The sequence below is a fragment of the Phyllopteryx taeniolatus genome, chromosome 14 (assembly GCF_024500385.1).
Source record: "Phyllopteryx taeniolatus isolate TA_2022b chromosome 14, UOR_Ptae_1.2, whole genome shotgun sequence".
NCBI classification, from domain to species: Eukaryota; Metazoa; Chordata; class Actinopteri; order Syngnathiformes; family Syngnathidae; genus Phyllopteryx; species Phyllopteryx taeniolatus.
The window spans coordinates 3,571,167-3,587,437 of record NC_084515.1 but is presented as its reverse complement, the minus strand read 5'-3'; the positions used below and the strand labels follow the sequence as shown (position 1 = coordinate 3,587,437).

The window sequence follows — 16,271 nt, the reverse complement described above, 5'->3', positions numbered from 1 at the left end:
TAGAAAATGAATGGCTGACCAGATTAGATTAGTGCAAGCATACCTAATGCTGTGGACAGTGAACAAATTGTATGAATTAACAATGGTGAGACAACGAAAGATAACGTGATGAAAGTGAGAGCAGGTGGTGTTCCTGACCGGCGGCCCTTAATAAGTTATACAGAGTAATTATTTTAAGGGCCAACTCCTCTGCCAGCATATCTTTTTTTGTGAAACAACCAACTGCCCAGGGGTCCACTAAAAGAGTTAGACAGATGGATTGAGTAGGAGTGGCTGTTTTAACTATGCCTGAGAGAGCGAGCTAGAGACATCTATAGCCAAGGATTTTCAACCGTGTCCTGGGTTTGTTAGCTGCAATGAAACAGAGCAAGAGGGCCCATCTTAGAATGGCACAGAACTGTGCAAAAAATCTGGGGCCACCACGGGCTGTGTTGTTTGGATTGGGGTGGTTGGGCTAGTTACGTCATGCTATTGGCTGAGTGTTTACTACTGTTTGTACACTTAATGTGTCATTAACGATGTGAAAACACCTGGCATTTAGCAGTGACATCTCTGGGCTTCTCTATTTGCCTTCATCCTCATCTCAAGACCATTTATACTTTAAATCAATTGTTCTTTCTGGAAATATGCCCATCTTTGCAAAGCTACGTTTTTAACAATCCACAGTAATGTTAGATAAGAGATTGACTGTTGATGTAGGCCAGATTAATGGCTAAGGACACCTGTGAGACTGTGTGAAATGTAAAGTTAAAAGTCCCAGTGCTCTTGTACTATATATCATCACTCATGCACTGACTCTTGTCCAATCCAATTGTTTGCTTGGAAGTAACTGTCGTATAAACTGAAATAATGAAGATTCAGTATACTTCTTGTGACATTTTTGTGGGTGGTGTGTCGTGAATTTTTTTTATATGTAAAATATGTACCTTGGCCCATAATGCTCCTGATACTTGGTGCTCCTCGATTAAGCCAACAGCAAAGGCACAAATCCACAAATCAGCCCATTGAAGCTGTTTGAGCAAAAGCTTAACTCACAGTCAACATAAAACTGAACGAAACTGGACTACATTTGGAGCAGATACTTCACTGGCAATGCCGATTTTGCCATCAGTTACTCAGTGTGTTTGATGAAACTGTAGACAACAAAATAAATAATGTATAAAGCTCAATGTACTTGACTTCGCCTGGTAACGCGAGACATTTCCTTGGTCATCAGGCTCTGAGCGTGACGCTGAGCTTCATCGCTGATGTGACTCTAAGAGAATTTCATCTTTAACATAAATACCAAATAGAAAGTGGACTACAGTACTGCTGTAATTTCAGACTGGACAGATTTGTTGTGCTCTGACCAGCTTTTCATTCTACACCCCGTGGAAATTCAACACATGATCTCTATTTTCATCATGCTCCAAAAGGACTGTTTCAAATGGTGCAACAACTTCCCTTTATGGTCGGGCTCAGGCAGTGTAATTGGACATGTGGTGTGTCTAATTATGTGATTTTACCACTGCACAGTGTTTCTGCAGCACATGTACAGAGGTCATTGCATAAAAAGTCACAGCACTATGGATAATCTCCAGAAGAGGAATCTAACTTTTTTTACCATTGGACTAATATTTATGCTCAGCGGCATCGAATATGGTAAGTTCATCATGATCTTCAAAATAACCACTGGTGGGAAATAACAAAGTGCAAATATTTCATTACTGTAACCTAGTAGATTTTTCAGTTAACATTTTCTGATGACTTAACTAAATGAGTTGAATCAGTACTTCTCCTTTTGCCACTTTTCTTTCACTAGTATCTGTACTTCTATTTACTTATACGACTTACTTGTGGTACAGTGTGAGTACTTTTCCCATCTCTAAAAATAACGTCATTAGAGCATTGACTAAACATTGAGAAATGTTGGCTCCATCCTCCCATTGAGGAGATTGCTTCAGCTTTTACTGACATATAATTCACACGTTGTTGTGGTCATTCAATGATCCCCTTCTGGTGTTTTCAGCTGTCATTCTGCCTACAATATGGCGATATCTCCAGATCCTAGAGGCGCCTCCATATTTCTTGGGTCTGGGTCTGTCTGCTTTCAGTCTAAGCGGGCTTCTCACTGGACCACTGTTTGGCTGCTGGTCAGACCGCAGCAGAACCACCAAGGCTATTATTCTTTTTGCCAATCTTTTTGAGATTGCTGGTGAGTTGGAAATCCGCATGAACACAATTACATGATATAGTGATCGTTCAGTCACCTGGGGTTCTGAGTCTATTCTGATACTACAATATGGATAGTACATGTTGGAATTTGGGATGTGTTTTCATCAAAGAAAATGCATATTAAAGTGTAAGGTGAAATCAGAGATTTGGTTCTAAGTACATTACACAGTGGACCCTCGATAAAACGGAGCTCAATATAAAGGATATCGGATAAAACGGACCGTTGGGACTTAAAAATGTGTCCAAAAATAGTTTCCATTTGTCACTTTGAATGCCGTTGACAAAGTCGGGTTGTTGCAGAATTGGCTGTTGTTGTTTACTGGCGCTGTGGAACAATGGAGGCAGAGAAAGGGAATGACGCATTTCCGGGTCAGAGATACTATTTAAATTTCCATCCATCCATCCATTTTCTGAGCCGCTTCTCCTCACCAGGGTCGCGGGCGTGCTGGAGCCTATCCCAGCTGTCATCGGGCAGGAGGCGGGGTACACCCTGAACTGGTTGCTATTTAAATTTGTTTTTTAAAAATAGATCAATAATTCCGAAAGACATCCCTCCCGTGCCTGCGTGGTGAGCCATGTTGAAAGTGGGCGATTGATGTGGCGGCTATGTCATGATGGCTTTATCTATTGTCTATTCTACATAGACGCGCAGCGCTGAGAGAGAGGCGGTAGTGTTAACTCTGAGGAATACAAACACAAGTCTCTGGAGTCTGGAACATGCTACCTTTGGTACAGTAACAGTCTTTTGGGTCAAGCCATTCGCCTTTGGCAACTGATTTGGAACTAGGAAGCACACTAATTTCTTGCGGATCATGAAAGCAACTCGCCTAAGATGAGTACTGCACATCAACAATGTCACCATGACCAAGCACACCGGCGTGGTAAGTTTGGATAAAATGTGAAACTTTCAAACATTTTCAAGCCTTTTTAAAAATATTTATTTACAATAACTTTGGACTGCACTGGGCATTTTAGGCTTCGAAAAAAACCTGCAAAATAATTTTGTACTGTACAGTAATATGGGTGCATATGGCCTCAATGAAACGGAAAATCGGCTATATCACACAACGCCCCAACCTTATTAGTTTGTTCTATCGAGGTTTGACTGTACATGTTTAAAGATGATTGGTGAAAATGTGCAAAGCGTGAGAACTACGTAGTACACAATTATGGAGATATAAGACTTAGATATCTTTTTGTGAACGGTGTAAATCCTGTGCAGCCGGCAGTGTAACTCTGCGCCAGAGGTGGGTTAGACCGGTGTTGGTAATTTCGTAGATGAATGGACGAGCCACCGTGGGAGTGTTTACAGCCGACTTCAGTCGCTGTCAATCAAAGCGGCTCCTCTCATTTCCTTTAAATGTGGTTCAACTGACAGTCTCGACGGAGACATGGCACGTGTGTGTAAGAGGACGATGCGTCATTGCAGCCATCCGTGCCTGAGTGGAGCATTGTCACTGCTCTGTCCACGGTGCGGTAACAGACAATGTGAGCGAGTACCCTTATTAAATACAGACTGAGCTCGTGATATCCACTGTTGACTTAAATATCTCTGCGGAGCTCGGTATGTGTCTGCCTGCGCCCTGAACAAATTCACCAAAATTGTGTTGTTCGAGCCGTCTACCTTGCGCCAGGACTTAAACGTGGTTTGAGCAGGCGTAAGTTTAGACCGACAGTTGGCAAAAGATTGTCAACATCTCCTAATCTAACCGTTCCCTAATTGGGCAAGAAAAAACTCAAAACCCCATTTGGGGAAAAAAAAAGAAACCTTGAGAAGGGACTCCAGATGAGGGGGATCTCCCTTCCAGGATGACCAGGCTGCAATGGATAGTCTGCTGGTGTGGCTGCTTGAGAGGGCCTCATTGTTGGTGATGGTGAATGGGATGGCCCCATGTTGCAAGGATCTGTACATAATTCCTGGAAGCTAAAAACATCCCAGTTCTTGCATGGCTATTATACTCACCGGACAGGTCATCCATTGAGCATGTCTGGGATGCTCTGTATAAGCATATACCAGTGGTTCTCAAGCGTCGTGACCCTGCGACCTGCATTTTCCTATTGTTGCAAAGCCGCGACTCACTTTTAGAGAAGTTGAAAATGTTTTGTTTAAAAATAGCCTCTGAAAACACATTTACAGCACATTATATTATTAAATGTTTAAAATTTTGATGTACCGCCAAAAGCCTATTGCTTGCCATATGTATAAAAAAAAAAAAAAAAAAAAAAAAAAAAAAAAATAAATAAAAATATATATATATATATATATATGTATATATATATATATATAAATATATATATATATGTATATATATATATATATATATATATATATATATATATATATATATATATATATATAAAACGTATAACAATATAAGTCCACTTCATTTACCATTCTCCATGATGTCCGCTAGCCAGAGGCTGAGCTGCACTGTATTTGTTTACAGAGTAAACTAGCAGCTACAGCATGCGGCAATTTCACTTCCTGATGCTTACCTAATATATTCACTGTACTCCTTTGTACTGTACTGGAAAATTCTATCTGAATCCATGTAATGTTTTACAAACTGTCCGCGGCCCACTCAAAACGGGACCGCGACCCACTTTTGGGTCATGACCCACCAGTTCAGAATCACTGGCGCATACGACAGAGTTTTGCAGTTCCTGCTAATATCCAGCAACTTTGCACAGCCATTGAAGAGGGCTGAGGCAATATTTCACCGGCCCCAATCAATCATCTGGTCATACCAAGGGATGAAAAATTGATAAGATTTTTCTGATTCCTATTCCATTTTTGACACTGCTTATTCATACCAGTTCCTGACTTGTTTTCTCTACCCCCCAGGACACTCCCAGTTCAGTAAAACTGCACATTTGAGAGTGGCCTTTCATTGTGGGTGGCCTCAGGATAATGTGCCATAATCATGTTGTCTAATAAGCATCTTGATATGCTACACCTGTGAGGTCGATGGACTATTTCAGCACAGGAGACGTGCTCACTAATGCAGATTTAGACAGATTTGTGAACAATATTTCACAGAGAAATCGGTCTTTTGGGTACATTGGTACACTGCTGCCTTAGTTAGTCATGTGTTTGTTTCACTCTGGGGATGCACGTTTGGTCCTAACGGTAGTTGTCATTGTTTTTCCAGGTAACTTCATGTATTTTATCGGCTATTCCAAGTGGCTGTTAGTAGGCAGTCGTCTTGTGACAGGTTTGACACACACACACGTACACACACACGCACATAAACGTGTAAATGCAGCAGCTGCCTATGGCTACCTTTGGCGTGTGTAACAGAAGTATGATGCTGTCGTCCTCTCAGGTGTCGGCGTAGGAGCGGGATCCTCCATCTTCGGTTTCCTGACTCAGAGCACCCGGCCAGAGGAACGAGCCAGTGTCTTTGCGGCCATCATGGCCAGTCGACAAGTTGGCCTACTTGTGGGTTAGTCGCCTCCACGCAGACACATACCACTGGCGGGCCGTGTATTTGGTACCTAGGCCTTCAGTGGTGACTTAATCCACCGCTTAATATCACCACTATCATGTCGCAATAATAGAAATAATCAATACGATGAAAAAATCCAATATAACAGCACACAACTGTGCCGAATACATCATCTGGTACAGTTCAGAACAAATATTTATCTGATATCATGATAAAAACAAAACATTTAAATAAAGTACATCATACTCAGCAGATGCTGATGGACAAATGTAATAATGTGTGCAGATTGCTACAGACGTCTTTTGCTGTTCAAAGTTGGCTGTATCGAGTTTTGCTCTGACCAACTAATTAGAGGATAGAAAAATGCTGACGTCATGGAGGAATGAGGAAGAATACTCCAAATTATCTTCAATCACTAGCTCATCCATCCATTCATTTTCTTTACAGCTTATCCTCAGTACGGTCGCGGGCATCACTAGTTCAATATGCTAAAAAATGGCTGATTTATTATATGTAGGACACGTCGCCAGCACGCCAACAGCGAGCTGTTCACATCAAAGTCTGCGCTCACAACCCCCCAATACCTTAATGCTTCACAAAAGCGAACGGCTGTGGTTACACCATTTCCCCAAACTCTTTCTTAAAGGTCTTAGAGCCATGAGTGATGCAATGAATAAAACCATAAGCTGACAAAGTAGATTGATTGGCAGAAATGAATATGCACGCACTTACGTTCATGGCTAACCAGTTCCTTCTGCACCTAAGCATTACAGCGATCCGTTTTTAACAGGCTTACTTCAATGTACCTAAATATTTTCACAACCTACTGTCTAAACAAACATCCAGACTTTCAATCCTGAGGCAACGTGAGGTAATGTCACACGGCTCCCGAAGAGGGAGGGAAGAGGCAGAGTTTTGCAATACTTACCAGTTTTTACTAGGTACTAGTTAAGCCTCAATAGCATTAATACATTTGTTCTCAAGCTATTTTTAAAACTCTAAATGTGTTAACAATGCGTAAAAGTAACACGCACACACACACACACACACACACACAATATCTCCAAGGTGGAGCTGTTGTCTTATTCTGTCTCATCTTTAAAGAACTTCCTCCTGTCTCTCCAGGGCCGGTGTTCAACCTGTTTCTGCGGCTGTGTAATTTCAAACTTGGACCCTTTGTTGTCAACAAGTTTACATCTCCTGGGGTAACAGCATCCTGATCAATAATCTAAGGTTCCCACAAAACGTCATCAGCACAGCGGGATTGTGCAGAAAGACTTAATCGTGTCCTTTTTTACTCCCTTGGAGTAAGAATATAACTTGTTGCTAAGACCTTCAACAACACGCATCGATCAACACTTCATTTTGTTCTCCTGCATAATTTAGAAGAGGAAAAACAATAATTTTATTCTCTCAAGGGCAAATACAGTTTTACAATGTTTTTTATTTATTTATTTTATTTTATTTGCATATACCGCACATAAGCATGGCCCTCAAGTAATCTGATGTTTGGTGCATTGCTCAAGGGCACCTCAGCTGTGCTTTGAACCAAACTGCTCTCCACAAGAAGTCCCAATTTCCATAATTCATTACAGAGCTGAGATTTTCTTATTGGGCTCCCTAAGCCTAGCCCAAATCTTGTTTACCTAATTTAGCTACCTACAGAGGCAAAATATAAAAAAATCAATACGAGACAATGCAGCTGTACAAACATAGCAATAAAAATAATGTGAAATGAATCTCATTGACAGTGTCGATCAAAATTGAGCATTTTTGTCTTTTAAAGACAAAATATTTGATATCACGCTTCTATTGCAGTGGTGTCAAACTTGCTTGCCCTTGGTAACGACAGTGAAATTCAGATTCAGAAAACTTTATTTTATTTATCCCCGTGGGACCAGCACATGCATGTATAATCGCTACAGGAAATCACGGTCCGGTACATACTTTGGTTTAAAGTTCATGGTTCGGTTCACATTGAGTAAAGGGATCAAAATGCATAACAAATTGCTTATATTACGTATAAACACATTGAAAGTTATTTATAACGACGCATCAACAGCTTAAATCTTTTTACAAATTGTCTTCTTTTTAGGAAATTATTAAGGATGAAGACAAGTGCAGCAGTAAATGTTTGAACAATAGGAATTATTATGCTGTAAAAATGCTAAATAATTTGTTATTGCTGTGTCAAGGTCAAAGCTGTATATGTATTTCCTGAATGTGTTTCCAATTCTTCCTCACAGCTCTTCATGTGCTTGTTGTGGTTGCTGCTCCAGTTTGTGGTCCTGGCAATGTACTGGGATTTACCGGACATTGACACCACAGAGGGGGCAGTCCTGATGATAGACATGAAACTGGAGGAAGACGAGGTGGATGAAGTCGAGCCTCTGATTGGATCGGATGGTACGCAGGTGCACACTTACAAAGCTGTCAACTCCAACCGGTTGGAGTCCCCCACTTCATCTGAAATGCAAACTCTCCACGAGGCCTCCTCAGTTGGATCCAAAGCGTTAGGTAACTTCAGCATGAGTGGAGGTGAGCAACCATCTTTTAGAATTCATTGTTCCTTTATTTCAGGCAAAAAGAGACATCATTCCTATTCCCATTCAAATTCAGATTTGTTTCATACATATTTCCTGGCACACACATACACGTCGATCCTGCAAGTGTAACTGTGGCATTATAGAGTAATCCTTTGCTGTATCCTTCACACAAATAAAACATATTTTTTAAATTTAAGGTTATAAATCACCCAGAATTTAAGTGTTGACAAATGTTTGTTTATTTTTTTAAATTATATTCTTGCTTATGTTTATTTTAGACATAAAATCCAGAAATCTGTTCAACAGAAATAGAATCCAATTATCTCCCACTTTTTAACAACCCCTGACCTCGCCCTTTGCCGAGGGTTCATGTAGCACATTACTAGATATTTTTAATTCTAATCTAATTAGATCATACAGATGACATTTGAGATCATACGTACAAAATGCAGTGATCCTTTGCTGTAATACAGATCTTTCTGTTAAACAATTTTTGTATTCCTTTTTAAGCTTGCATTTTTTTGTGTGTCTTGTGTTCAAAAAGTATTTAAATAAGTGTCAAAGTGACTACAATGTGCGGGAGAGGTATTTTAAGGGTTAAACTACAAAACAAATGTTTTTATTTTTAATTCTGTTAATATTACACACATACAGTATTTTTTATACATTGCCCATAAAAAAAAAATACAGGAAAATGCAGTATGGTCACAACAAACCACAACACACGTTTTGGCCATAGTTCCAAAAGGTATGTTTGGCACAAACACGACACTGCTCATCACCGACAGAACACCATGCTTACAGTCAAGTATGGTGGTGGCAGCATCAGGCTTTGGGGCTGTTTTTCTTCAGCTGGAAATGGGGCCTTAGTCAAGGTGGAGGGAACTATGAACAGTTCCAATTAGCGGTCAGTGTTAGCACAAAACCTTCAGGCTTCTGCTGGAAAGCAAAAAAATGTCAGGAAAAGTCTACTAGAACAGCTGAAAATTATTTGGGGTTAATCAGACACGCTTTAAATTGTGGCAGGTGTGCTAACTCTCATTAAACATAAGTTTCAATGTGACTGATTAACTCTGAACACAGCCACGCCCTCAGTTATAAGAGGGTGTGCACACTTGTACAACCACATTATTTCAGTTGTTTATTTTTACTTCCCATCTCAAAAAGATTAAAGAAAAAAAATCAATTGAGTCGCACAGGTTATAGGTCACGATCGTTGTAGGAAAAGTTTTGCAATGATTTCACTTGAGCTCATTTTCTTTACACCACAAAAACCTTCCATTTGAACAGTGTTACTTTCCAGACTGTCTATAGTTATTGTTATTCTAGTTTACCTAGTTGTCCCCATTAATTTATGTGAAGTCGTTAAACAAGCACAAGTGAATGAATTCAAGTCTTCGTTGGCCCAAAAAGGATTTTATTTACAACAAATCTTGTATCTTTGTCCATCTATCTGTGTTAGCGACATATCGTAACAGGCAGAATAATTAATGTTCTTCCAGTAGTTGGCAGAAGGTACAATTAACCTTTGTATCCACCTGCTGCCATTCCTACAAGAGAATAATAGCTTTCTGTTGAACTAAACAGGCCCAGATTTCACACTGAGTAAATTTGTGAGAAAACTGAGACGAGATCAGCATTTCTTCAGTATACTGTATATATATATATATTTTTTTTTTCTGCCATTTTTGTCCGGTAGGATCCTGTGAGCTTTTTTTTCTCATGTAAAATATGTGCCTTGGCTCAATAAAGGTTGGGAAAACTTGCCCTGCAATATTAGTGTCAGTTTACACGTAAACAGCCATTGAAGGCTTGCATTGATTATCTATATTCCATACTGTAAGTTTGTGCGCGTGTGTGTATTGTACGGAATGTGTGCATGTATCAAACTCTGATATTGATTCTTTCATTCTGTGAAAATGTGGCAAAGGAACAGCTAGATGGACAGCACAGCGCCTTTATTGACTACGCATGCTGTGTCGACTCGAAATGGAGAAAGAAACGGTCGTGCGCTCGCTCAACATTCTTCTATTGATTTTCTTGTGGAGGGAAAAGTTACGACCAGGCTAGAATATTCTGCAACAAAACAAGGGAGCATTTGCATTCCTATCAACAAGCGAGCTTTTAATTATTGATCTTATTTCTGAATACAGTCATAGATTCAACAGTCCACTCTTGTTTAGTTCTGAAAGAGGGTTGATTTTAGACAGTCATTGCAGCAGCAGAAGGCTCTGCAGTAACTTTCTGTCTAATGTTGAGTCTGCAGCACTCTACAGCTTAAACTTTTCGCTCCGTAGGGTGGAGGGAGAGCTTTGTTCATTACAGGGAATGTGCTCATCATTCATTCATTCATTCATCTTCCGTTCCACTTATCCTCACTAGGGTCACGGGCCAGCTGGAGCCTATCCCAGCTATCTTCGGGCGAGAGGCTGGGTACACCCTGAACTGGTCGCCAGCCAATCGCAGGGCACATAGAAACAAACAACCATTCGCACTCACATTCACACCTACGGGCAATTTAGAGTCTTCAATCAACCTACCACGAATGTCTTTGGGTTGTGGGAGGAAACTGGAAAAGCTGGAGAAAACCCACGCAGGCATCATTATCAGAATCAGAATCAGAATCATCTTTATTTGCCAAGTATGTCCAAAAAAAACACACAAGGAATTGGTCTCCGGTAGTTTGAGCCGCTCTAGTACGGCAACAGACAGTCAATTGACAGAGAACACTTTTGTGACATAAAGACATTGACAAAAAAAAAACAGTCACTGCGCAATAAAGGGTTGCTAGTCTGGTAATGTCTGGTAAAGTCTGGTAATGCCATACTGTGTAGCCCAGTGATTCTCAGTGTGGATACGTGGGCTCGCTTTAGTGGTATGCGAAAGAATCACTGCCTAACTACTGTTCAGTTGTATTTAACTTTAAAATTTAATAATTTTGCATTTATTCTTTAAGACCTGTTTGCTTAAATATTTAAGTCATGATTTAAGTCGAGATTTTTTTTTAATTCCTATATTTAAGCGCATCATTAATGTTAAAACTGTGCCTAATTTTGCAATGGTTTTCCACGCAACACAAGCGCGGCAAGAACATCCACGCACGAAAGCCGAACCGAGAATCGACAAACTGTGTGGCAGATGTGCTAACCACTTGGTTACCGTGTTGCCCCAAATAGTAAACTATAACAACAATAATCATACTGTGAACTTTAACCTTCTAAAAGTGACTATAAAATTATTACAATACAGTGGTAGTAAACCGTCAAGTGGTTAGTGCATTAATATTTATGTGACACGAAAACTAGCTATGGTGGGGTTTTCATCAACTATTTAGACTTAACAAGATTTCATTAGTTACTCCAATTAGGACTGCTTCCAGTGAAAGAAGTTTCTCTGCCCTTAAATCGATCAAAACGCACAAGAACAACTAAGACAGACTGCTACTTGAATGGCTTAAAAATCTAAAATATCAAGTCTCGCAGGGCCAAATGTTTTGATATGGAAAAAATTGTCACACAATTTGCAAATCAGCATGGAAACAGGACATTCATCCTATTGTAAATCAGGTCAATTTTTAAGGTCTGTAAATTGTAACAAAGGTTAAAAAAATAAAATACAATTCAAAAAGTGTGGTGCCACTTTTAGAAAGTGCCGTTCCCTTTCTTACAGAAAAGATGCCATTACTCTAAAATGACTTGTACAGCTTTCTATTTCTGTACTTGAATCTCTGCCTTCGGTAACATCAGTGTCTGCACTTTATAGCTGAGGCCCAACACCTCTTCAGATCCTTTGGACAGACAAGAAAAAAATAAAGTCCTTGTATCGTACTTTTATGCATTTGGTGAGGCATACATTTCTATTCTTTAAACTGTGGATTAACTAGCAACTATTCACTGTTCAACGTAACCAAATAAATCCTTTATTGTGAATCAATTTGAGTGTCATGAGGAGCTTTTGAAAGTAGCAATTACTGTACTGTACTGTACATTTTTGTAATACACAAGTATGTTCCAACCAGAAACCTTTTCCAGATCATGCTTATTTTATTAGATCTATTTAATTAGGTAAGGGCTGTATTAAGTTATACAATCTAGAAAGAACACTTCTATTACTAAAGGCTACATCTATTAATAACGCAGTAAATCATTGTAATGGCAATAAATCCTCAAATCTCATCGCCACTGCAAGTGAGGTCGTTGGGTCGGGAAACAAATGAGCACCAAGCAACAAGCTGTGGTTTCTCCTTTGACAATATCATAGAATGTTAGTTTCATTTTTAAAGAACACATTACAAACATTTTTTTGTATGTTTTTTTTAGGGGAGGCTGAAACAGATGAATAGCATTTCCATTCATTTGAAATAGGGTGTTTTGAGTTACGAGCGTACTCATGGGATAAATCAAACTCATATCTCAAGCCACCACTGTATCTTTATTATATTGTGTGTGTTTCAAATAAATTGGACAGCACTTTAGTCAACCCTATTGTTTGTAAACATGCTCTATAAACACGCTTGGATTGGATTATAAAAGCAACGGTTGACACCGTATTCAATCTCATTATAGATTAGATGTGAAGGTGTAAATAATGTGTTGAGTGACTGTACATTTTTCACTTATTGTAAAGTCACATAGAAAGCATGTGTGCATCCAGAACTGTAATACCAAGCAGTTCCCTTCAGCCATCTGGCTTATACACATCCAAATTTAGCAGCAAGCGTAGCTCAGTTTTCCCTCCTATCCAAATCCATTTTCAACAATTCCTTCTGGAGAAGATAAACTCAAAATTTGGAATTGATTATAATACACTTTGTTCTTGTCTTTATTGCATTTTGGACATCGGAAAAACAAGCAAGCCATTAATCTCCCACGGAAAACATTGACGGGCCAAGTTGTGCACAGCCTGCCTCTTCAATCGTAACTCACCAACTATTTTTTTCTCCTTTTCTCGGCATAAATTGCCAGTTTAAGCTTTCAATTTAATGGTAGCACTTGAGCTGATTTTATGATATTTTTTCCCTCTTTGGATCCTCAGTGCAGCTCTCTGTCATTTTTGTTTTTCATCCTTTAGAGTTCCTGAGGGAGGAGGTGATTGTTCTTCTCACAGCTCAGTTCATCACTCTCTTCAATCAGACTGCGCTGGAGGTGAGATCTGCCACACAGCCCGCACCCATCAACCCGAATTCCCCAAAGTCCACACTTCACGCTGTTTTAGACAGTCAGAGCCTCATTCCGACCCCAAAAAATAGATCAATATGAGTAACAGAGCCGTCATTCTCAGAATTCAGCTGATGTGAAGCACATTCAGAATCTCAGAAAAAAGAACATCAAGTACTTGTACCACATACTATAACTTAACCAGAGGTGCCAAATGTACTCACACTGTCTACTTAAGCAGAGGCACAGATACTTGTGTGGTTATTATATTTGTGGTTTTTTTCAGGAGTATTTTTTTTTTTATTCTTCATGGTCATTATAATGATCAGCAATTATTAATGGTATAACCGATTCTCAAATTTTTCGGGGGTGAACCTATCCCCCGTTATTGGCGGAACCCCCCGCTTCTTCGCGGTATCTTTTTTTTTTTTTTTTTTTTAACACCCGTACCCTGCTTACGTGTGTGTTTTTTTTCCAGGAAAAAAAATATGATATGCAGTATTATGGCCATCACCCTTCACTGATTGACTGGCAGAACTCCTTTTAGTTGGCTCTTCATAGTGAAGCATGCATAATCCATTTTGGACAGCCCCTTGGTTCTACTTTTACAGATGAAGCGTTAAACTACTTTGACAAAATGGTCTTACATTATTGACCAGGATCGCCATCTGGTTAGTATGAAAATGGAAAAAACATTAGTCTATGTGTTGCTTGTGAAGAATTGCTCTCATGCGGGCGTCCTCCTTTTCACTGAGTGAAGCATTTCATGCCTTTGTAACCATATGTTTCAGACCATGGTGACTCCTCTGACGCAACGCTACTTCGGCTTCGACGAGTTGGGCAACAGTGTGATGTACAGCCTGTGTGGGGTGGAAGTCATCCTGGGCTTCCTCTTTGTTCGCTGGCTGAGCGGGAAGGTGGCCGACCGTGCAGTGCTGGCTGTGGGCCTGGTCATCTGTTGCACCGCCTGTATCTGGTGCCTCGTCTTCCTCTGCAACCTCCGAGGTACTAACCAGCCCAGGCATCACATATACAGTGCTGTGAAAAGGCATTGGTATTGGTATTTTTGCATAGTTTCCCCCCACTTGAATGTTTAAGATCATCAAACAAATGTAAATATCAGACAAAGATAACCTAAGTAAACATAAAATGCTGTTTTTAAATTATGGTTTTATTTGTTGAGGAAAAAGCTACACGACCCTGTGTGGAAAAAGTAATGAGCCCCCTTGTTAAATCATGAATTAACTGTGGTTAATCACAATTTTTGGGCCAATCTCATTGACTACACCCAAGCCTGATTACCTCCAGATCTGCTAATCAAGAAATCACTTAAACAGAGCCTGTGAAGTTGGCTAAAAAAGTTGCAACAAAATGCCACGATCTAAAGAAATTCAAGAACAGACGAGAAATCTGTCAGTTTGGAAAGGGTTTCAACGCCATTTCTAAAGCTTTAGGATTCCAGCGAACCACGGTGAGAGTCATTATCCTCAAATGGAGATAACATGGAACAGTGGGGAACCTTCGCATGACTGGCTGTTCTACAAAAATTACCTCAAGAGCACAACAACGATGCAGCCAGGAGGTCCCAAAGGAAACCAGGGCAACATCTAAAGAACTGCAGGCCTCCCTTGCCTCAGGTATGGTCAGTGTTCATGACTCACCAATAAGGAAGCGACAGGGAAAAATGGCACCCTTGGCAGAGTTTGCCTACCGAGCAAAAAGGTTGGTGGAGATGCAGTCAAAATGGACTGCACTTCATCCTAGAACACCTCGACGGTGCGGGGACCTACGCTAGGATCCTGTTCGTGGACTTCAGCTAACCTAATTTAAATTTTTTTTTATGTTGTTTGGTTTCGTTCAGTCAGTTCAGTCCTGACTATCCTGTATTTAGCTGTGTCAAGTGATTTTTTTTTCTCCTCCACAATATGAGTACTGTGCAAGTTAATAATATTTTATGTGCAGAGGTTTTTTTTCCCCCTTGTACAGTTATCAAAATGAATAGGCCATTGTACTGTATATAACTGTACTTTAAGTACGTCAGAGTCTGTGGTTTTTCATCTTAAGTAAAAGAGTTGAATCAGTAGTTTTGCTTTTACAAGACTCATTTAGTATCCGTTTTGTATATATATTTTGTATTTCTGTAAAGTGAATTCAGAGATTTGTTTCTAAATACATCACATGTTTGAAGGTAACTCCTGAAAATGTGCAAAGACTGAGAACTATGTAGAAATCAATTGTGGACCTTAAGCGTTAAACTATTTATCACTATTTCAGTTTTCCAGTGACACACTTTGGCATCCAGCATAAGTCAACCCACCCCCACTATATTAGAACTTGAGCAACTTTCGTTGCATCAGCAATTATCTGGCACAATTGCAATATGCAGTTAGTTAGCTGATTGCTATGCTTACACCCCTAAAATGCATCTTCCCTTCAATTAGTCCTTTAGAGTGCCTTGTTGTTGGCCATGAGTCGTGCAGGCTGTGAGAAATGTCAAACCGCGATGAGGGGAAAGAAGGGGAGGGAAAAAAGCTCGACTTGACAGCCAGCATGGGAACCAGGGTTCCGCGCTAGTGTGATCACTTTAGAGTGCCTCGTTGTCTCAATGACTCGGTAGGATACATTCCAGCCACTAGGGCTTTAAGTGGATATATTTTCACGGCTAAAACATGTAGTTATGCATAGGCATAAGAAAGACACGAGATGAAGTAGCATCCATTTTGTCAGGTTGTAGTAGAGGTAACTAACTGACAGTCTCTCAAGTGTACTAAAGTGGGAGACCAACATCAACTCCATCCTCAAAAAGGCCCAGCAGAGGATGTACTTCCTGCGGCTTCTGAGGAAGCATGGCCTGCCACAGGAGCTGTTGTGGCAGTTCTACATAGCAGTCATTGAATCAGTTCCGT

At 40.0% G+C, this 16,271-nt stretch overlaps 1 protein-coding gene and 1 long non-coding RNA gene across 2 annotated transcripts in view; one reads left to right on the top strand and one right to left on the bottom strand.

The window, feature by feature from the left end:
* The first annotated feature begins 1,550 nt into the window (after nt 1-1,550).
* The window catches only part of LOC133489409 (major facilitator superfamily domain-containing protein 8-like), an 18,974-nt gene continuing 4,253 nt past the window's right edge, over nt 1,551-16,271 (top strand). The window contains exons 1-8 of the mRNA XM_061798447.1: nt 1,551-1,641; nt 2,009-2,194; nt 5,367-5,429; nt 5,541-5,660; nt 6,789-6,868; nt 7,910-8,201; nt 13,280-13,353; nt 14,157-14,370. Of these exons, the coding sequence (XP_061654431.1) occupies nt 1,566-1,641; nt 2,009-2,194; nt 5,367-5,429; nt 5,541-5,660; nt 6,789-6,868; nt 7,910-8,201; nt 13,280-13,353; nt 14,157-14,370 (1,105 nt within the window). The 5' untranslated portion in view covers nt 1,551-1,565. The remainder of the gene's footprint in view (nt 1,642-2,008; nt 2,195-5,366; nt 5,430-5,540; nt 5,661-6,788; nt 6,869-7,909; nt 8,202-13,279; nt 13,354-14,156; nt 14,371-16,271) is intronic.
* The window catches only part of LOC133489410 (uncharacterized), a 4,609-nt gene continuing 1,978 nt past the window's right edge, over nt 13,641-16,271 (bottom strand). The window contains exon 3 of the long non-coding RNA XR_009791890.1: nt 13,641-14,403. This is a non-coding gene — a long non-coding RNA (uncharacterized LOC133489410). The remainder of the gene's footprint in view (nt 14,404-16,271) is intronic.